Below are 23,598 nucleotides of genomic sequence, written 5' to 3' on the forward strand. Positions count from 1 at the left end.
CTGTGACTTCCACCACACACGTCCAAGCAAGATTGGTTCTGTCTGCATTGGAGGAGGTGGTCTCATGGGCGAGGATGAAATTCAAGGCAAGAAAATCAAGGTGCATGATAATGAGGAAGGGACGACTGACACAACAGTTCAAGCTGAAAGTACAAGGAGAAGAGATCCCATCAATTGTGGACAACCCAATCAAGTGCCTATGAAAGTGGTTTGATGTATCACTGAAAGATACCAGCAACATCAGCAGCATGCAGAAGCAGGCAATTGAGTGGATGAGGAAGATTGACAAGTCAGGCCTAATAGGAAAGTTCAAGGCATGGATATTCCAACATGGACTGCTGCCGAGACTCATGTGGCCCCTAATGCTATATGAGGTTCCTTTGACAACAGTGGAAGGACTGGAAAGATCCATCAGCAGCTACCTGCGGAGGTGGCTTGGAGTCCCGCCCAGTTTCTCCAGCATTGGGCTCTACAGCCGGACATCATCACTGCAACTCCCACTGTCATCGTTGGTGGAGGAGTTCAAGGTAACAATGGCCAGACTAGTGATGACGCTGCGACATTCAAAGGACGAGAAGATAAGAAACGCAGGAATCCAGACTAGGACAGGAAGGAAATGGTCTACAAGCCAGTCTGTGGAGCAGGCCGAGGGCGCTCTCAAGCACCTGGACATCGTCGGAGCAACCTGCTCAGGCCGGCAAGGGTTTGGGACAATGATATGATTTCTTCATTATTGCGTTCACGAACGGTTCAGTGAGTTGGTGAGATATAAGGTCGTTAGAGCTACCTCCCATCTGTATGCAGTGTGTGTAGCGGCGAGGTCAAATCGATAAATTCGAACAATATTAACATGTCATGTTAATGTTATTTAAAGTAGACGAAAATTTTAAGTTAAAGAACGGGCCAAATCTCATCAAAATCAAATTTTTGTATCGCTCCCGTTTATAGATATATTCCACGCGACATTTCAATAAACGGGTGTTACGCGAAGATCTGATTTTTGATTAGACTGAAAAAGAGTCGTTTCCTTACAAGTTGTCATGTGTAATAAGTTGATATTCTTTTATATAGCTCAACATCTAATATGAATTTTGATATAAATTGGCCGTTTTCAGAGAATGATTCAGGGGCGAATTAAGGATTTTCTTAATTCGGAATGGGGTAGGGGCGCTGCTGGAAATTTTTAGTATAAGAAACACCAGCAGCGCCATTTCTTCGATGGGTCCAGGGACATGCTCCCCGGCAAAATTTGAAAACTAGGATCGCTCTCATAGAAACCAGGAGTATACTTACACATGCTATTATTATTATTTTTCAAAGTTAGCATTCAAACAACTTGCAAAACAAACAAAATACAGAAAGGTAAACTCAAATTCCAGTTTGATAAAAGATTAAGAGATCTTATGCCGAACATAGATTAGCAAGACTTTTGGAACCCGCAGCATATAACTATTTGCAAACAAAATAAACATGTCCAAATACTTTTTAATTCATACGGGGCTACAGTCAACAACACATCTCAACACACAAACCAAATATATTATAAGAATTAATAATCCAGTAAATAAATAAATAGATAAAATAAAAGGATAAATCGAAACTGCGTAGTTTATTTTAGTTGGTTTAGCCTAAAACAATTTCTTTCTGAGGCTGTGAAAATAGGACGTTACAAGGCCTATTTCGGACCAGCAGGACAGTCGACTGTTTTATTTTATTTGCATTAATCGTGTTTTGATAATTTTATTTGCGATAAAATGTTATCCTAAAAATCCAAGGGTAAAACTCGCAACTTCACAATGAAATATCTTTACTTCAGTCCAAAGAACATGCAGAGAGCGCAACCTGAGTAATTTTGACAATGAATTTTCTAGTTCCTATCGGGGCGGAACCAGGAATTTAGTTAGGGTGTTGCCCAAACAAGAAGAAAAATGAAACTTCACATAATTTTTCGCGCATGAAGGTTTTATCCTATTTTCTGTCATATTAAATAGTCCGTAAATAATACGTTATTATCTTACCAAATTCGATAATTCGATTTTTTTTTTTTTTTTAGTAAAGCCACTTCTTGTTAACTTTGTTAAAGAACAGGACATGTACAATTTATTTACAAAGGGGAAGCATTTAAATTAAGAAATATTTAGTTTAGTCCATTCCATACCAGCTTGGCTTCAAACAATGACGAGTTATCTCCCTTTGAATATCGGTCATTCGTCTGGTCCGGTAAGTTTTCGGTNTTGATAATTTTAGTTTTGTTTACACTTTTATGACATCGTTGATAATTGCATTTTGAATAGTTTTTTAAATAAAGTATGCAAAAGATACGAGGAAGGAACATATTTAAAATATAATTAATTCAATAAAGCTAAAAACTGTTTTCCCGAAAGAAAGAACTCCTATTTATCACCGCAGTCAGCACTGTCGATGTATAACACTGAACAGCTTAGCTCCTGTCAGCGATTTAATAAAGAGGTTATCGAAACTAAGATAAATAATGATTTGGAAAAAAATCAAAATTGGGCTAAAATTTGGCTGGTTGAATTCAACCCTGCAAAAAAAAAAGGCTTTACTGATCTCTAACTTTGAACTTGAGTATGTTATCGATTTAAAATTTAATAACGTTAGTGTTGATTTTGTTGACAATCATAGGCACCTTGGAGTAATTTTGGATGAAAATTGTAAGTGGAGTACCCATATTGAAAATATTTGCATAAAGGTATCGAAACAGTTTTAAAAGTGTTTTACGTAATTTGAAATTTATTTTGAGTAGAAGAACTTTAAGTAAAATGTATAGATCGTCCATCCTTCCTCTATTAGAATACTGTTGTGAGGTATGGGATGGGTGCACTCTAGGGGACGCAGACAAATTAGAAAAACTTCATCTTGAAGCTGTAAGGATTATCACCGGGTTACCATCTTACTCAAGTAGAGAATCATTGTATTTTGAAACTGGTCTAGAAACGTTATCTGAACGTAGAACTCGGCGGAAATTACAAACGTTTTACAAAATCCATAAGAATCTTACACCTTACTATCTTACCTCTTTACTTCACCCTACAGTTTCAGAAACCTCCGTATTGCTGAAAATTACTGTATACCTAATTCACGACTTCAACTAACAAATTTGTCTTTTTTCCCCTCCACAATCCGACTCTGGAACCAGTTAGACCTAAATATAAGACACAGCGTTTCATATACAGCTTTTAAAGATACTCTTCGCAGGCTAAATACATTAGAAGTCCCTATATATTATCTCCTTGGTGATCGAAAAAGTAATATTTTACATGCCAGATTGAGAAATAACTCTAGTACCTTAAACAATCACTTATTTCATGCTAATTTAATAGATTTTCAGCACTGTCAATGTGGACATCCTATCGAAGATACATATCACTTCTTTTATACTTGTAATAATTATGCGGATCAGAGAATTAAACTCTACGGCGAATCAAATGATTTCATTCCACTAATAGTGACTTGTCATATCAAGAAAACATCCTTATAGCCAAACAGACGCACCAATTTATTCTAGATACTAACATATTTTGAGTATATTTTCTTGCACTCCTTCATGTTTACCAACTTATCCGAATCTAGTTTTCTACCCCCCCCCCCCTCCCCCTCTCTGTGTGTGTCTCTTTTCATCACCTCTCTGTCTCTCTGTCTCTCTCTGTCTCTCTCAATTAAAGCCAATGTAAATATATATGTTATATGCCATCTTGATAATTTGTAGTAATATATTGTTGGGAAAGGGCTTAATATAAGTTGTAAAACTTTTGCCCAACTCCTATTGTATATAAATTACAATAAAATATGTTTAAAACAATAAAGAGGTTTAGCACCATTTAACCCCTTCCCGGTACCCATCGGACCTTTCTATAATTGTATGTCCGAATAGTTCCGGATGTATGCCACAGTCACCCGTAAATCGCGTCCTGTGCCTTTGTTATTTACGCTTATTCGTGTGGATCGAACTGATTCTCAGATATGTGTGTATACCAAATATTTAAAAATGTGATTTAAAAAAGTATCAGCAGCTTAACACAATGTAATCAAATCGTTAATCAAAGGTTTATTTCTTAATAGTCCCGAAAATGTCTATAGAATGATGCGTGATAATAATTTTCTCTTTAATCAGTCTTATTTCTATTGTTAAATTATTTCAATATCTGTCGCAGTATCGGCGATAAAAAATGTGCAATATTTTTTGTAAGTTAACAAAGACCACGCAGTACCCGAACCCGATACACGTATTCGTTGTTATGACTTGGACACCGTACATGTTATCAGCATTGGTTAAACTTGAGCATGAAGCCTACACACCGACACTCGCAAACCAAACTGTGAACTGTTAACTGTACACACACAAAAAGGATTTTATTTAACAATTGGTGTACAGTCAAGATAAATATGATTGCAAAAAAAAGAGTGCAGAAATATTGAACACAGTCGAAGGATACTACAGGACACATGCACTGGGAGTTTAACCTGATTGGAATACACGCCTACATAGTAGAGGACGTGATGTGTAGACAGGAAGTGACGACTGTGGTGTACAGTTATAAGGAAATGAAAGAACAATACGCCGTTCTTTCGTCTTAATTTAAGCAACAGTATACAATATTTATTTTTTAATTAATGGCTATCTCCGGTCGAAGAATTGTGACATTTGGACTGATCATGACAGCTGTGTATATTTTGATTTACGTCTGTGGTGTGTCAAAGCGTGTTAAAGACCCATCCGACCCAAGATGCATTGCGAAAGGAAGTGCAACATTTGAGGAATTAGATTCAATGCAAAATTTCTCACTTGATTATCCATCAAAATACATTTACTCGAAAGAAAATACAAAATGGCTTGAAATCTTGGGGAAAAGTTTGTACCAGCCTGGAAAAGAAAGTTTGAATGTGTTTAACGAAACCTACCCTTTAAACGTGAACATGCGAGAACTGTTGAATACGTACAAGAGTGGAGGGTACGTAAGTCCCCTCAAGGTAAACGAGTATCCGTTCCGTTTCATACGGAACCCCACCAAAGTGTGTGAAAACGGACAAAAAGTCTTTCTTTTATTTATCATCAAATCCGCCCTACGCCATTTTGACAGACGACAAGCAATTCGCCAGACTTGGGCCAACCAGGAGCTTTGTAAGAGATTTGGAATTCGGCGGCTGTTTCTGACAGGTATAATGCGTGGACAGACTCGGTTTCACGAGTTTCTACGGGATGAGATAATTTACTATGGTGATACTCTTCAAATAGATTTCTTTGATATGTATTATAATAACACATGGAAAACACGTGGGGGAATTAAATGGGCGGTCAACGAGTGCAAACAAGCGGAGTATGTCATGTTGGTAGATGATGATTTCTATGTTGCTTCAGATCTCCTTGTCCAACTGTTACACACGGCCGGCAGATCACGGGATTTCTACATGGGATGGCTGAACGGGAATCCGACCCCAGTCCGCAACATGCGAGATAAATGGTTTGTCTCCAAACGGGATTTTCCATACCCAGTGTATCCCGATTTTATCAGCGCTGGAGCAATTGTAATGTCGATGGATTTCGTTGTGGACCTCTATATTGCTAGTCAGTACACGAATCACTTTAAGTTTGACGATGTTTTCGTTGGAATAGTGGCTTCCAAGCTCAAGGTCACACCTGTCTCGTGCAATCTCTTTACTATGTTCAAAATCTGGTTCACAGCCGACCGGTTCTGGAAAACGCTTGTATCACATGAATACAAACCGAAAGAACTGTTGCAAGCATGGAAATGTCACGTGCTTATTAGCAAACATGGATTGGACAGTAGCATCGATACGTCCTAGTTTAGTGTTCAAATATTACATTGCTGTCAATTCTTGTTTTCAGCGGGAACTTTAAGATACGGAATCCGACAATCCAGTTAACTTGCGTTCCGGATCCGACATGTCATATAAATTGATTCTAAAGGACAAACATTTCATCAATTATACAATAAAGACACCTGGTTACGTTATACATAGGTAAAAAGGTTATCTATGTGTTCGTTAACATGCAATGTAGAGATTGTATACAGTAGATATAAATGGCTGAAATGTAATCCTGTGCACCTCAGGAAATAATGTCACATGGGTAACGAATACGTAACGAAATCTAAAACCCTGTATCAATTCGAGACCTACGTTGGGCAGTCGCCATGTACTAGCCGTAGGTCGGTGGTTTTCGCCGGGGACTCCGGCTTTCCTCCACCACCAAAATTTGGCACGTCCTTAAATGATCATAGCTGTTAATAGGACGTAAAACGCAAACAAACCAAACAACCCTGTATCAGTTTAAAGAGAACTTACTTGAGAGTTAAACGAACGTTTCTTAACTTGAAAAATCCCTAACAAAATTGGAGTTAAAGAAAAATCTTTAGATAATTATAGTGTCGTTAGTCCAGCCCCACACCTGGGGATGGCACACTGGGTCATAGCATGGAAACAGTTGAGATTCCCACCATATAACCCATATACAATTGCTACCAGGATTGGCCTGGATGTCCAGCCCCAACCATGGAGGCTTGCCCCATCGGTCTGATATGAAACATTTTAGATCCCACCCTATAACCATATATACATATTGCTATGCATGTAGAGTTGACTACACTCATGCTTCCATGATTGGCTCGGTGATCCAGACCTGACCCTGGGGACTTTTGAGTTTTGATTCCCACCTCATAACCATATAAGTCAAGATCTGACCAAAGTGCCCTTACGACGTCGCAAATGAAAATGGAGAAAAAAGGAAATTCCGCTATTGCGCCATTCTGAATAACTTCATAAAATTTGTCTTAAAAACTTCTAAACTTTCATACACCACTGTGAAGTAAAATAGTAACACAAAGCAATAACTTTTGCACTGATGTATTCCGTATTTCTTTCTCTTTAAAGGGACAAATTAGTGAAGTAAGTTTTTTTTATACCTTTGTCACAAAACCTTTCATGATTATATAGTTTGATATTCCTTATGAACAATTCATGTCGAGAAATGGGCAAGAGACAATGTTTTCTTGGCGTTTGTAATCAGGAATTGAGAAATCCTTAACTGTATAGCCGTACGTTATAGCGGTAGCTGTCGGTAAAATTCTGGCTAACTAAAAAGTCTTTCCAGCCGAAGTGAGAAGTCGACTTTTCGCTTTATTCACCTAGCCTCTCTGGAATACAAGTACACGCATTTATTTTGAATTAAACTCATCTTCCAGCAGCATCTCAAACAACGTTATAAACAAGTGATCTATTTAACGTTTAAACCTATTGATATCGTACTTTCTGCGGTTTGAAATTATTCCTGCTGCACCCTCTCATTACGTCTAGTTGAACCTGTTCGTTTTTATTCAAATCCAAATGTGAACAGAACTATCTTATTAGAGGTATATATTATGATACTTTTAATTCTTATTTGCAATGTATTGTGTTATTCAAGAATGTGCTAAGTGTGAGCTCAGTCTGTGTACATGTTAACTTCTCACTATTGTGCTATTTCGGTCGTAGCTATTTTTATCACCGGCTTTCCCAAAAGATGAAACTGACCACACTGGACGTTGGCTTCAGGTCATGTCAGTATCAACAACCTAAACTTGCATTGTGGGTATTTGTGTTAACTTGTTGTAATAATTGTAATGTGCTATGGCTTCTTGTTGCACACAGAAGTGTGGCCGAGTGCCTTAATAAAAAGTGAAATCTGAAATTTCGAATATGACACTATGTCAGATTACCCCGGACAGTGACGTATGCGTCTCTGCTAAGGGATCAGTTTAGACAGGTGTCACTGTTTATCTTATATGTAATCAAATCTTGTGTAATTAACTTACTTAAAATATTCAAGTACTAAAAAAATCTTTTCAATAAAAAAGAGATTTGTTTTAAGTGTGTGTTCTTGTTTACTAGTGAAGTATTTTTTGGATCATCGACTTTATTTGCTAAGATATTCTGCTGGCGAACTATTGTATTCACCATGCGAGTTTTGTTCGTTAAGAAACGATTACACTGTAGTTATAAATGTGTATGAGAGAGTGATATAACATGGAGTTCCAACTAATGTATTTACTTTTTTGTGACTTGTTATTCACAAGGAGATCGAGTGTATCCTTCAACAGTCTAGCCTAGCTCTGCCTGAAATAGGACACCATTTTTCCAGACTGTAATATTTTTAAAGTTTGTAATTGGACGTAAATAAATCGTGAAATCGACTTTGCGCCTTCTAACATTTGGCCCCTGAAAATCCCCCGTCGAAAGTTACTTCTCCTTCCACCTTAAACACTTGCCCTGGACAATATGTCTTCGACCGGGCCATGATTTCTTCATTAATGCGTTCAGGAACGGTTCGGTGAGTTGGTGAGATATAAGGTCGTTAGAGTTACCTCCCATCTGTATGCAATGTGTGTAGCGGCGAGGTAAGAACGATAAGATAAGATGAATTATCTAAAGTCGGTGAGCATTTTAAACAAATAACATAAGCTCTATAAAGCTTTTGACCGACATACATGTTACATACAAAGACATTCACACTTGGACAAGTTTGATATATTAACATTTAGGCAATACAAATATTAAATGAGATAAAACACTTCAGATTTCGAGCTATTATCAGATAAACACCTTTTCTACACATTGTATAGTTAGAACAATACATGTAGCATATTTTAAAAACACATCAGATTTCATGTGATAAAGTCAATAAATTAGCACTGATCTGATAAAATACATTTAAAATTGAGATAGGATAGGTGTGTAGAAATGAGGGTGATGGAGTTGAGGCTTCATTTACAGGCTGAACATTTGCATTGGGTACCGTTCCAGGAGGATATTAAAGATTTGAGGGGAGTGAAGTTAGTTGTTGTCCTAAATGTGTTGGGTAGATTATTCCAAAGGCAGGCTGCTGTGTATCTGTGTATCTGAATGATTTCGTGCCGTATGTAGTGGTTCTAACTTGTGGGGTGTATAATTTGTTGGTGTATCTGAAACTGTAGTTGCAGTCATGGGGGTACGGTTTTGTGTATAATTTTGTATGTTTCTATTGCCATTTGTCTCATTCTTCTAATTTTTAAAGTAGGTATGTGTGCCCGGGTCAAGAGGTCATCGTAAGAACTGGAAAAGACATCATAGATAAATCTGAGTGCCCTAAACTGATTTTTTTTCTCTATTTTTGTAATATTTGTTTCAGAGCAGAAGTGCCAAGAGAGTGGGCAGAAGTTTAAGTGTGAAAGAATAAAGGTATGGAATATTTAAATTCGATATTTAAATTCGAACAATATTTACATGTCATGTTAATGTCCTTATTCTTATTATTTAAAGTAGACGGAACATGTACAATTTATTTACAAAGAGAAAGTATAAATTTACATTCAGAAATATTTAGTTTATACATCGTCCATTCCATACCAGCTCGGCTTCAAACAATGACGAATTATCTCCCTTTGCATATCGGTCATTCGTCTGGCATTCGGTAAGCTTTCGGCGGAGTGCGCATGTAGCACAGACGGGCCCGGCGAAGCGTCCATCAAAACAGTTTCCATCCCGAAGTCAGAAGGACCCAGCCCACTTGTTTAGAAAAATTGTCACGGGTGCATACCAAGGTAAGTCGACCCTCCGAATCGTCTTCGGTTAAACAGCACGTCAGAATGTTGGTAGTTTACGTATTATTTCAAGTCGGCACCGGTTGTACGCGATTTGAAAGCTACCGGCATTATTCGGAAGTATTTCTAATTCCGGTTTCCTATTTCATTTCACTGTTGATTGTCCATTTTTGGCATAACCTGATTGGGTTAGCGCGCGGATCGGATCATAGGTGTCGGCTGAGGTCAGATCATTCGACACAACATCTGTCTATACATTAGACGTTGAAACTTGATCCCATGTCACAGATCCGCTAATTGGTTTTGAAATGGATTATTTTTTAGAGGCGTTCGATATTATTTCTATGTCAGTTTGCTCTTTATTTCTGGGACGTGTAAATTTAATTTAATTAATTGGATGACGTAATGCAAAATGTGAATGTGTTGTAATCAACATTGTATGTTTTAATTGTACATTGTTTGTTTACAAAATGCCATACACATAGTTACTTATTCTGTATCAATATTAACAACAGTGTTACATGTTATGTTTTTTCAATTAGCAAATTAATTATCATTTATCTATTTTATAAAAAAATATTTATTGATTTTGACATCACTACATTTGTTTTTAGGTTTATGCCTTGGTATCTGCTAATAAGCATGTTACATACAAATATCACTGTATGCTTGAATAAAGTTGACAGGCCTTCATATAATTGCTAACAGTATTGTATGTATCTGTTCTAAAGTATTTCTTGCTGTCTTACTTCTACAGCACAATTAAACACAACAGTTATAGCTGGTGTTACCTACAGATGCTATGACATTTATGGTATATTTTGTGTTTTAATTCGTCAAAAATTTATGAAAGAGTACAGTACTCTTAGGATAAAACACCGCTTAGTAATTAATCACAAAAAGTTAAAGATGAATAATCGTCTGCTACCTAGACTTTACACCAGTACGACTTGTGTCAATGACATGTTGTACATTAAATATGTACATGTGTACTAGTAAACAGTGTCTAGACTATAGATATGACCTTAATGTGTATGTAAGAACAAGGCATATGACAACTTGGGAAATCCAGGATTAAGTGTCTAGTTAAGATATTAAGACATTGCTCATTGTGGTACATGGGGGTAACTCCCTAAATTTTCAAGAGGGGGGTTTTGGGTCATAAGATCATTTACACTCCTTTCTACCCCCCTACCCCCCTCTCCCCCACCCTGCATTCATCCTTGATTGTAACATTTCCTACAGACTGAGAGAGTCACATTTTCAACAAATAATCCAACTTTGGAGGAAAAATGAAAATAAAAAGAGAAAGTTTTAAGATATGTGAATGTTAAGTGTGGCAACACTTTTTCCTTGAGTGGTCCCACTATCGTTAGGCACCCTGCAACCTTGACATTAGCCGTGTTGAGTGACCCCATCATCAGTTAAGACCATCTTTGTATGACCTTGACTGTAGACATGCCCTACCATCAGTGGACAGATTTTTGCCCAGATCTAGCTTTTTCAAAGACAAATAACCTGTGACAAACAAAAACTAGCAAACTATCGTAAATTTGTGTCAATATCAAAATTATGTGCTTTAACTCATTCACCCCTACATTTTTAAAATGAACTTGCCCCGTCTTTGATTTGATAAGGTTCAAATGTAACTTTAGGGGTGAATGGGTTAATTGGCAATGGCAAGATAGAGTTTTGAGACATCTACCTAAATGTACACTTGCTGCCTTCTTTTCCATACATTTCTGTAAGAACCTGGAATGTGAAACTGTGAGTTTGTGTTAATTCAAACATACAGGTATATGTGTGTATCTTAGCATTGTACATGTATGATGATAATTGTATTGTATAGTGAATACCTGTTAATGTACTAGATACCTACATCTGTATGAAACAATTACATCCCCAGGGCACACAATTGTCCAGGCAATTTGTGACTGCAGTGTTGATCTTTTCTTTTTACCTAATTTCACAACAGCCTGTTCCTTTATGAATTAGGAAAATATAACATTATTTGTATTGCAATTATTCTTATTTTTTGGTCATTTTGGGAAAATCAGGCACTTTTTAGCTGGGGGGAAACAGCCTGTAGTCGGCTGTAAAACTGAGCAAAAACAAATCACTGGACTATACTGGTACAGTATTTGACATAATAAGGGTGCTTGCTCCAATAAAGGCATAGCAAATGAATTTTAAAATCATAATTCCCATGATTTACTGTATACTCCTTCATTGATGGGAAATTCATTTTAGGACGGGGATGAAAGTCAGACCTTCATGCATATGTCTATTTTGCATTGTGAAAATTGTAAAAAAAAAAAAAAAAAAGACTTGTGTTGTTTGAGGGAAAATGTAAGTGAAGGTGCCCTACTCATCCTCTTCAACCCTTTTTCAAAAATATCTGTTTCTGAAAGCTTGTCTAGACCTTGTGCTGAAATTATTTGGATAGATGCATTTTTGATTGATTATTAGAAAGGCGCTTCATTCCAGTATACATTTTTCTATAAATATTTATGTGAAAAGATTGAAGTATCCTATACGTATCTCCAACCATCTATGACGCTGGGTCAACACGGATATGAGCTTGTTAGAAGTCTGTTTGTGGACTCTGGTGCGTGTGGTTGATGTCATTGATTACGACAGCCTCAGTGTATATGTAGTATGTGAGAACTGTTTCTGTCTGTAGAGGTGTCAATATATACAGAAAGACCGCTAAACAAGTATCCCTGTCCGCCGTCAAAATCATCACTAAATGTGTTTCTTTTATCGATTATGTTATCTGAACAATCTAATGCATTCTGAATATTCGTTCAGGCATGACGATCGGTTGTCATGGATACATGGTCATAGGAGAATAGCGCTCAGTCCTATATACCAGCTGCTGAAAATGCAGGTGTTTTTACAATATAAATACTTTATGATGACTGTGTATTAGATAGTTATATGTGTGGTATTCTGAAATCCTTGAACTTCAAATGTTGAGATTGATGCAGCACTGCAAAAAAATCAGGAAGATATGTACATATTATAATGCTATAAATAGTTTCCGGTTCACACAGTGAATATCCAATCAAGAAACTAATGTTTCTGTTCTGTAGCTTAAATTACATATTTACTGCATACATGCATATGGTTCGTCTGAGTGTATAGGCGATTGTGATACAACGATATCAAGGTAGAAAATCAACAACATTTAATCTTCAAGATCTGCATTTGATAAACAATCTTATTATTTTACATAACTTCACGTTTACCCCAGGCATGTCAATATAATTTTACATAATTCATTCAATACAAGATTTTTGATACATTAAGATTTCAATCTTGAGGAATTTAAATTATCGATATTCCATTATGATTGGACTTTTAATGAAAGGCTGAAAAAGATTGTAAGAGTAGTTTCCTCAGGTACAAATGAATTCGTGTTTTGTCAATTAATTTGAATAAATTTCTTTGAATAATTTGTGGTGACGCATGAGATTTAAAAGTTGAAAATATCTGAATATTTGCGTTTTTTTGGTGAAATATTTAAATGAAAACTGGTGGGAGTGTTTTCTGAAATGTAACACCTGAGGAGGTGTCATAGTTGATGGTTAGTGGTGTATGTGGTGATGAGGTGTCATAGTTGATGGTTAGTGGTGTATGTGGTGATGAGGTGTCATAGTTGATGGTTAGTGGTGTATGTGGTGATGAGGTGTCATAGTTGATGGTTAGTGGTGTATGTGGTGATGAGGTGTCATAGTTGATGGTTAGTGGTGTATGTGGTGATGAGGTGTCATAGTTGATGGTTAGTGGTGTATGTGGTGATGAGGTGTCATAGTTGATGGTTAGTGGTGTATGTGGTGATGAGGTGTCATAGTTGATGGTTAGTGGTGTATGTGGTGATGAGGTGTCATAGTTGATGGTTAGTGGTGTATGTGGTGATGAGGTGTCATAGTTGATGGTTAGTGGTGTATGTGGTGATGAGGTGTCATAGTTGATGGTTAGTGGTGTATGTGGTGATGAGGTGTCATAGTTGATGGTTAGTGGTGTATGTGGTGATGAGGTGTCATAGTTGATGGTTAGTGGTGTATGTGGTGATGAGGTGTCATAGTTGATGGTTAGTGGTGTATGTGGTGATGAGGTGTCATAGTTGATGGTTAGTGGTGTATGTGGTGATGAGGTGTCATAGTTGATGGTTAGTGGTGTATGTGGTGATGAGGTGTCATAGTTGATGGTTAGTGGTGTATGTGGTGATGAGGTGTCATAGTTGATGGTTAGTGGTGTATGTGGTGATGAGGTGTAGAAACATAGGAGGGGGTTTGTATACTACTGTAGGTGTTTGGCTAATCTTCATCATCATCAGACTTGATTGCAGGGCTAGAACAACAGCTAAACAATGTAGGAGTGGAAATGGTTTTCTTCCAATTTGTGTCAGTCACCTCTGATGTATAGCCTGGTCTGGTATTTGGTGTACAGAAATAGACCATGACTGAGGTGAGAAAATAAAGAGGATTGTTGGTTCATGTCTGTATATATATAAAACTTACTCTTTCTTAAGAACTGTTTGTTCATAAGTTATGATGTTTTTCGTGAAAACAAGAGTATGATGCAGGCTAGTATGACTATATTATCGACCTTGTCATTTTGTGTCACATTGGTCTGGTGAATCTACATTTGTACAACTTAATTTGGGTGGTCGGGTGGCACGGTCTATAATGCACTAATGCTTTTCACCAAGAGTGAGAAGGAATGGGACCACATCAGTTTTCTTCGGGTACTCTGGTTTCCTCCCACATTAAGATCCTGTGCACGCTAACATCCAGGCCAACAAGAGTGATTAATACACTTATAAGTGTTAATAACTTGATTCATAATTGTTGTTCAACAAAATGAAACCTGAAACACACAGATAATTTTTTTTTGGCCTCAGTTTGACTTTGAGCGAGTTTCACGAGGCTATTATTTCGCCTATAGCGAAAATTTATCAATAATTCCATTGTTTCAGCTTACTCAAATTCTGTATTCAAACAATTTAATATGTAGGTAAGGAAGGTCTGAACTACCACTTGACAGAATTGTCATTTTTGATGTTCAAAATATTATTTGGAATTATCCGCCTATTCAAACTAACGCAAGTTTACTGTACCTCACAAAATGTTAGATTTTTTTACCCCTTAATACTTTACAAAGTGTTACAATTTCTTCACAGTGATTATAACCTCACAAAGTGTTACAGTTTCTCTCCAGTGAAAGTGTTGCAGTTTCCACCCAGTGATTATTACCTCACAATGTGTTACAGTTTCCCCCCAGTGATTATAACCTCCCAATGTGTTACAGTTTCTCCCCAGTGATTATTACCTCACAATGTGCTACAGTTTCCCTCCAGTGATTATTACCTCACAATGTGATACAGTTTCCCCCTAGTGATTATTACCTCACAATGTGATACAGTTTCCCCCCAGTGATTATTACCTGACAAAGTGTTACAGTTTCCCCCCAGTGATTATTACCTCACAATGTGCTACAGTTTCCCCCCAGTGATTATTACCTCACAATGTGATACAGTTTCCCCCAGTGATTATTACCTCACAATGTGATACAGCCCCCCCCCCAGTGATTATTACCTCACAATGTGCTACAGTTTCTCCCCAGTGATTATTACCTCACAAAGTGCTACAGTTTTCCCCCAGTGATTATTACCTCACAATGTGATACAGTTTCCCCCCAAAGTGATTATTACCTCACAATGTGTTACAGTTTCTCCCCAGTGATTATTACCTCACAATATGCTACAGTTTCTCCCTAGTGTTATTACCTCACAAAGTGTTAGTTTCTCCCAGTGATTATTACCTCACAATGTGTTACAGTTTCCCCCCAGTGATTATTACCTCACAATGTGATACAGTTTCCCCCCAAAGTGATTATTACCTCACAATGTGTTACAGTTTCCCTCCAGTGAATATTACCTCTCAAAGTGTTAGTTTCCCCCCAGTGATTATTACCTCACAATGTGATACAGTTTCCCCCCAAAGTGATTATTACCTCACAATGTGTTACAGTTTCCCTCCAGTGATTATTACCTCACAAAGTGTTAGTTAGTTTCCCCCCAGTGATTATTACCTCACAATGTGATACAGTTTCCCCCCAAAGTGATTATTACCTCACAATGTGTTACAGTTTCCCTCCAGTGATTATTACCTCACAATGTGCTACAGTTTTCCCCCAGAGATTATTACCTCACAAAGTGTTACAGTTTCTCCCAGTGATTATTACCTCACAAAGTGTTACAGTTTCTCCCAGTGATTGTTACCTCACAATGTGCTACAGTTTTCCTCCAGTGATTATTACCTCACAATGTGTTACAGTTTCCCTCCAGTGATTATTACCTCACAGTGTGCTACAGTTTTCCCCCAGTGATTATTACCTCACAATGTGATACAGTTTCCCCCCAAAGTGATTATTACCTCACAATGTGTTACAGTTTCCCTCCAGTGATTATTACCTCACAATGTGCTACAGTTTCCCCCCAGTGATTATTACCTCACAAAGTGTTAGTTATTTTCCCCCCAGTGATTATTACCTCACAAAGTGTTACAGTTTCCCACCAGTGATTATAACCTCACAATGTGCTACAGTTTCTCCCCAGTGATTATTACCTCACAATGTGCTACAGTTTTCCCCCAGTGATTATTACCTCACAAAGTGTTACAGTTTCCCCCCAGTGATTATTACCTCACAAAGTGTTAGTTTCCCCCAGTGATTATTACCTCACAAAGTGTTACAGTTTCTCCCCAGTGATTATTATCCCACAATAATATCTGGATAGGTTCCAGGATAAACAGTGTAGTCATAATGCATTGTGGAGAATCTTCTGCTGAACTTGCAGTCTTTTTCATTTTCGAAATTTTGAAACGTACCTCTACTTCTCTTCAATGTACAAGTCATTCCTTTTGATGATGATTGACAAATATGTAAACTATTTCAATAAAATGTTTTCAAATGTGTCTTCAGGGGTGAATGAGTTAATGTCAGTGTAGACAGATTTCACTGTATCATTGGTATATTCACCTTGTAAGCGACTAAAAATGGTGTCAAATATTAAGTCACCTCTCAAATTATTTTTCAGTACGGTTCTTTGATCCTGGATTAAAATCTTTTAAACTATTGCAGTGCGAAAGTACATTTAGATATGTAGCACTTCTTGTACATGTAATGTTATAGACCTATAGGGCATAGTTGACTGTAGCAACTCTTGCCAGGTCTGAAATCATGGATCTTGTCAATGAAAACGATATATATTTATTCCGTCACAACTTCTATCTTTAAGGTAATAGTGCAAATATTTTATTACAAGACACTGCAGAATAGCTATAACCGGAGTTTTTATGACCAAAATGATGAGGTAAGCTTGTATAGAACCCCTACTACTGTTGTCATATTGGAAGTTAATGTGCCTTATTGAGGCATGTACAGATTAGCCGGTCTGTTTGAACTGTCAGATAAATGCAAACTTTAGTGGGAGATTAAATGCTATGACGAGGTCCTGTATTGGTTGACAGTGTGATCGTGGGCCCATGCACTAACTTTGTCAGTTATGATTTAGGGCTGCCACACATGATCATCGGTCAAATCACCACAGGAAATCTCCTCTTCATGTTGTTGACAGGCCTGGGATGTGGGTCTGTTTGTGTAAGGGCGTGTCACCAAAAACTCCAGTTGATATAAGAATTGTTCTTTTCATTAATTCTCTTTTGTAAATCATATGCCCCCTTTTTCTTAACTGCAAAAAAAAGCTAATTTGGTCAGTGATCGCAATTGGCATTTGATAAAATCTATATTACTTTTACTTGTCACAAACATGGTCGGAGTATCCAGGCTCCACTTTTACACATAAAGCTTGTTAAATTTCTAGTTTTTGTGTTACATTGTTGAAAGCCTTAAAATGTTATTAGCAAGTAATTACCGGAAAATGAGAGAAAGGTGAGATTACATCAAAAAACATATTCCCTTTAAATGTCAGCAGAGTGAAGTACTAGAGTACATGTAGCTTATAAGGCTAGAGGCAATCGGTTTTACATAAGTAATTTACATAACACGTCAATTTCTCCACAGAAATGACAGTATCTGAAATTGACATTGTTGTGTCAAAATTCTCAAGCTCTTGTACTTGAACTATTATTTTTTACCAAAGTAAACCTATAAAAGTACCACCCTTAACTAACATTCATTCTTTTGAAATATTTCCTTACCTTTTTTTGACCCAAAATTTTATAAGGAAATATGCAGTGACTTTAGAAGATATAAATTGCATATAGGAGAGCGCTAGGAATAATTCAGCTTTAACTCATTCACCCCTGAAAGTTCATAATGAACTATTCCAACCTTTGAACTGGAAGAGTTCAAATGTGTCTTCAGGGGGGGAATGAGTTGAATAAAGTATGGCGAATGTCTGTACAACTCATCATTGTGTTGTCAGCATGCATACAGAGTTACCACACATGTAGCCAGGTAATTACATGGCCGAGTTGAGCTACCTCTCTGAATAAGTACCTTGAAGTGGAGGATATCATTTGAAAGTCCCAGACAAGATGGACTGGTCTCTGGTACTGAAATATTGAAATCTTCTGTATAGATAGATATGAGGCTACTGCTGGTCCCTTATTGAACTGGGGTGGCCTGCAGGTCTAACATTCTGCTACCACTCCATCCACCACAGGGTCGCGGGTTTGAAACCTATATGGGGCAGTTGTCAGGTACTGGCCGTAGGTCGTTGGTTTTTCTCCAGGTACTCCAGCTTTCCTCCACCACCAGAACCTGGCACGTCCTTAAATGACCATATCTGTTAACAGGATGTAAAACACAATAAAACCAAACCAAACAAAAGCCTTACTGAATTATCTCCCCTTGTGAGTAAAATATATGTAACATTTATATAATAATATACAACATTTGATATAGCACCCTATCTAGCTAACATAAGCCACTCTAAAGCACTTTACAGTACATAGATATACAATTAATACAATAAGGATATACAATTTTTGAGGAATTCGCAGGAGCTGCCTTATCAGGCGCTAACTACTAGTCCTATGCCACCTGGCTAATATCTCCCTATGTGTGTTTGCCTGCATGTGTGCTGGAGATGAATTGTGTTTATAGCTATTATTCATGAATAACGCAATCCCGTAAATTTTCAGTATGTAACGTGTTAGGCCAAATTTAGAAAATCAGACATGTTATCCACTATAACCAAAAATGCACTAAATATTTTTGTGTGACCCTACAATTGGCATTTTCAAGGAAGAAATGAAAATCTGAAAAAAAAAGATGAAAAGTGTAAACAATGCACAAAGGAAGAGAGTAAAGTGTTTTGGATGTTAGCTTCAATGTTTGTCCTGCAAAATACAGGTGTTAAAAAAATATAGGTCTTCGAAGTTTTCACTTCAGGTAATCCTAGTACTGAACATGAACTGAGGTCTAATCTGACAGTATTTGTCAGTACATTAACAGTACTATTGCTTTTAAATTAGTAAGATAAACATTATCTTTTCTCGTACTCTCTGTCCATAGTGTTTAGGTGAAACAGTATTCAAGTGTTTGCTGGAGGTAGATCTGTCCAGTCTCAAAAAATAAGCATTAAGACCAGATAGATTGTATAGAAATCTGTTTCAAGTTTTGGTGTATGAAATTTTACCAAACCGTCTTAATTTAAACCCAGTTTAGTGCATTGTGAAACCTGAATAGCTGATCACTTTAAATTCTAAAACCTAATGTAAACAAGACATTCAACTACATCTGTAGGTCTTGGTGTATACATTTGTTTGAAAAATATACCTGTGTATTACAAAACCTGTCTAAACTGATCCCTGTAAAATCAGAATACCTGAAAAAACAAGACCTTCATCTGCAGCTACACCGGCAGAAATTTGTCCAAAGAAGACATTCAACAAGGTATATCATACTGTGTGATTTCTGTTTAACATGTACTTGTCTAATCCAGAAAGCAATCAATTTTGATCAAAAATATTGGTCTCTATGGTATATATATATTTTCCACTGTATCTCCATGGGCCCTGATCCACTTCTAAACTCATTCACCTCTGAAGACACGTTTGAACTCTTCCAATTCAGAGGTTGGAATAGTTCATTATGAAATTTCAGGGGTGAATGAGTTAAAGCACGTCTTTATGCTAAAGTGTATCTGACCTCTTAAATCATGTTTATACAAAAATTGACTAGCACATTAAAAAAAAAACTTTTTCGAAATATTGACGTTAAAAGTGTTTGACAAGCAAATTTTAAATTTGGGGTTTGTGAATTCTTGAAATCTTGCTCTTGCCCTGTTTACCCTTTGAATGCAATTTATGTGTAACCCCTGTGTACTTTCTCACCATGCACACACACACGCTTCATGTACAGGCATAGTAGCACTATCTATATTTGGCTAATTTACAACAAACCCCAGTCTGTATCTCACCCTTACGCCAGTGCTGTGTGTACTGGGTGCTTGAGTCATCCTATTGCTGTATAAATTCCTGAGTGTTGGAAATCGGAGGAATGGTTGAGAGTGTGTGTAACACACGTCTTAGATCTTGTTTGTTCTGACCTTCTCCTCTGTATATCTATCTAGGATGCTTCATCTGTGATTTAGTTTATTTCGTTTCCAAGGATTAAGAATAACCTGTGCACCTATTTAATTAACAGGTAAGTTAAATAATCTTAACTTTCATCTCATCATTGACAAATTATTTGTTTGTACTTGTCTTTTAATTGAAATTGAAGCATGCATATACTATGCACTTGTATTTGCAATCCAAGCATTATAAGCAGTGATACGGCACACTGTCCTGATGTGGGTAAAACAACTACTGGTACCTCTGTAATTTAAGTTTCAGCTCTCGTACATTTCAGAGGCCGTTTACCACATATATTGTAAAACAATTTTGATTCTCTCTTTTTTTTCTGGATCAATTATTGACAACTTTTTGGATAGCAACTGTAGCTGAATTATAACTTCATTAGTTGTGATGTACTGCATCACAGCACTTTAACCCANGGTTTAGTTATAACATGGTAAGGCATATATAGGTGTTACTGAACTCTGACTTGCAAACTTTTTCAAATTTCCATGGGGCAGATTGTGCGTGCCCATGCAGAAATAAAAGCATAAATAAAATGTGTGTTTATCCATCCTAGGGGGAAATAATTCTTTTAAATGGCATATTTTGAGCTGTTCTTTCAGATAAAATCAGCATATCTTAGAAAATTGCAATAGTTTAGCAAATCCACTGCAATATCTGTAGAGTTAGCAATTATGTGAACTAAGTTAGGCATATTGCTACCCTATGATCAGCAGATTAGCTGTTAGTTTGGATAACAAGGTAATTATAGGCAGATTGGCAGTTTTGCTTGCCTTGATGGTCAAAAATTCTATACTATTCCTGAGGCAGATGAGATCAAGACCATCTGACTGGTAAACAGTATGTGAGGGGCCTGACTCAGAGATCACGACCATCTGATTGGTAAACAGTATGTGAGGGGCGGGAGAGATCACGACAATCTGATTGGTAAACAGTATGTGAGGGGCGTGAGAGATCACGACAATCTGATTGGTAAACAGTATGTGAGGGGCAGGAGAGATCACGACCATCTGATTGGTAAACAGTATGTGAGGGGCAGGAGAGATCACGACCATCTGATTGGTAAACAGTATGTGAGGGGCGGGAGAGATCACGACCATCTGATTGGTAAACAGTATGTGAGGGGCGGGAGAGATCACGACCATCTGATTGGTAAACAGTATGTGAGGGACGGGAGAGATCACGACCATCTGATTGGTAAACAGTATGTGAGGGACGGGAGAGATCACGACCATCTGATTGGTAAACAGTATGTGAGGGACGGGAGAGATCACGACCATCTGATTGGTAAACAGTATGTGAGGGGCGGGAGAGATCACGACCATCTGATTGGTAAACAGTATGTGAGGGGCGGGAGAGATCACGACCATCTGATTGGTAAACAGTATGTGAGGGGCGGGAGAGATCACGACCATCTGATTGGTAAACAGTATGTGAGGGGCGGGAGAGATCACGACCATCTGATTGGTAAACAGTATGTGAGGGGCGGGAGAGATCACGACCATCTGATTGGTAAACAGTATGTGAGGGGCGGGAGAGATCACGACCATCTGATTGGTAAACAGTATGTGAGGGGCGGGAGAGATCACGACCATCTGATTGGTAAACAGTATGTGAGGGGCGGGAGAGATCACGACCATCTGATTGGTAAACAGTATGTGAGGGGCGGGAGAGATCACGACCATCTGATTGGTAAACAGTATGTGAGGGGCGGGAGAGATCACGACCATCTGATTGGTAAACAGTATGTGAGGGACGGGGGAGATCACGACCATCTGATTGGTAAACAGTATGTGAGGGACGGGGGAGAACACGACCATCTGACTGGTAAACAGTATGTGAGGGACGGGGGAGAACACGACCATCTGATTGGTAAACAGTATGTGAGGGGCGGGAGAGATCACGACCATCTGATTGGTAAACAGTATGTGAGGGACGGGGGAGAACACGACCATCTGATTGGTAAACAGTATGTGAGGGGCGGGAGAGATCACGACCATCTGATTGGTAAACAGTATGTGAGGGACGGGGGAGAACACGACCATCTGATTGGTAAACAGTATGTGAGGGGCGGGAGAGATCACGACCATCTGATTGGTAAACAGTATGTGAGGGACGGGGGAGAACACGACCATCTGATTGGTAAACAGTATGTGAGGGGCGGGAGAGATCACGACCATCTGATTGGTAAACAGTATGTGAGGGACGGGGGAGAACACGACCATCTGATTGGTAAACAGTATGTGAGGGGCGGGGGAGAACACGACCATCTGATTGGTAAACAGTATGTGAGGGACGGGGGAGAACACGACCATCTGATTGGTAAACAGTATGTGAGGGGCGGGAGAGATCACGACCATCTGATTGGTAAACAGTATGTGAGGGACGGGGGAGAACACGACCATCTGATTGGTAAACAGTATGTGAGGGGCGGGAGAGATCACGACCATCTGATTGGTAAACAGTATGTGAGGGACGGGGGAGAACACGACCATCTGATTGGTAAACAGTATGTGAGGGGCGGGAGAGATCACGACCATCTGATTGGTAAACAGTATGTGAGGGACGGGGGAGAACACGACCATCTGATTGGTAAACAGTATGTGAGGGGCGGGGGAGAACACGACCATCTGATTGGTAAACAGTATGTGAGGGACGGGGGAGAACACGACCATCTGATTGGTAAACAGTATGTGAGGGGCGGGAGAGATCACGACCATCTGATTGGTAAACAGTATGTGAGGGACGGGGGAGAACACGACCATCTGATTGGTAAACAGTATGTGAGGGGCGGGAGAGATCACGACCATCTGATTGGTAAACAGTATGTGAGGGACGGGGGAGAACACGACCATCTGATTGGTAAACAGTATGTGAGGGGCGGGAGAGATCACGACCATCTGATTGGTAAACAGTATGTGAGGGACGGGGGAGAACACGACCATCTGATTGGTAAACAGTATGTGAGGGGCGGGAGAGATCACGACCATCTGATTGGTAAACAGTATGTGAGGGACGGGGGAGAACACGACCATCTGATTGGTAAACAGTATGTGAGGGGCGGGGGAGAACACGACCATCTGATTGGTAAACAGTATGTGAGGGACGGGGGAGAACACGACCATCTGATTGGTAAACAGTATGTGAGGGGCGGGAGAGATCACGACCATCTGATTGGTAAACAGTATGTGAGGGACGGGGGAGAACACGACCATCTGATTGGTAAACAGTATGTGAGGGGCGGGAGAGATCACGACCATCTGATTGGTAAACAGTATGTGAGGGACGGGGGAGAACACGACCATCTGATTGGTAAACAGTATGTGAGGGGCGGGAGAGATCACGACCATCTGATTGGTAAACAGTATGTGAGGGACGGGGGA

At 38.5% G+C, this 23,598-nt stretch overlaps 2 protein-coding genes across 3 annotated transcripts in view; both read left to right on the plus strand.

The window, feature by feature from the left end:
- The first annotated feature begins 4,891 nt into the window (after window positions 1-4,891).
- Window positions 4,892-6,168, plus strand: LOC110451742 (beta-1,3-galactosyltransferase 5-like). Its single transcript, XM_021499910.1, has 2 exons — window positions 4,892-5,179; window positions 5,381-6,168. The coding sequence occupies exons 1-2, from the start codon at window positions 4,939-4,941 to the stop codon at window positions 5,824-5,826; spliced, it is 687 nt and encodes a 228-aa protein (XP_021355585.1). The 5' UTR covers window positions 4,892-4,938; the 3' UTR covers window positions 5,827-6,168.
- Window positions 6,169-9,459: 3,291 nt separating this feature from the next.
- LOC110451715 overlaps window positions 9,460-23,598 on the plus strand; it is a 58,599-nt gene continuing 44,460 nt past the window's right edge. Inside the window, exon 1 of one of the 2 annotated variants that reach the window (XM_021499855.1) lies at window positions 9,460-9,596. The gene's annotated coding sequence lies outside the window, so the exon portion shown is untranslated. Of the gene's footprint in view, window positions 9,597-20,034; window positions 20,280-23,598 lie in introns of those variants that run through there. The other variant, XM_021499856.1, reaches the window with a different exon arrangement.

The sequence above is a fragment of the Mizuhopecten yessoensis genome, unplaced genomic scaffold, assembly GCF_002113885.1.
Source record: "Mizuhopecten yessoensis strain PY_sf001 unplaced genomic scaffold, ASM211388v2 scaffold6169, whole genome shotgun sequence".
Lineage (NCBI taxonomy): Eukaryota > Metazoa > Mollusca > Bivalvia > Pectinida > Pectinidae > Mizuhopecten > Mizuhopecten yessoensis.

Bases quoted from the DNA above. Each gene is read 5' to 3' on its own strand.
- LOC110451742 (XM_021499910.1), top strand. From the start codon at position 4,939: ATGCGAGAACTGTTGAATACGTACAAGAGTGGAGGGTACGTAAGTCCC. The intron at 5,180-5,380 runs GTATAATGCGTG...ATGTTGCTTCAG, and splicing joins TCGGCGGCTGTTTCTGACAG to ATCTCCTTGTCCAACTGTTA.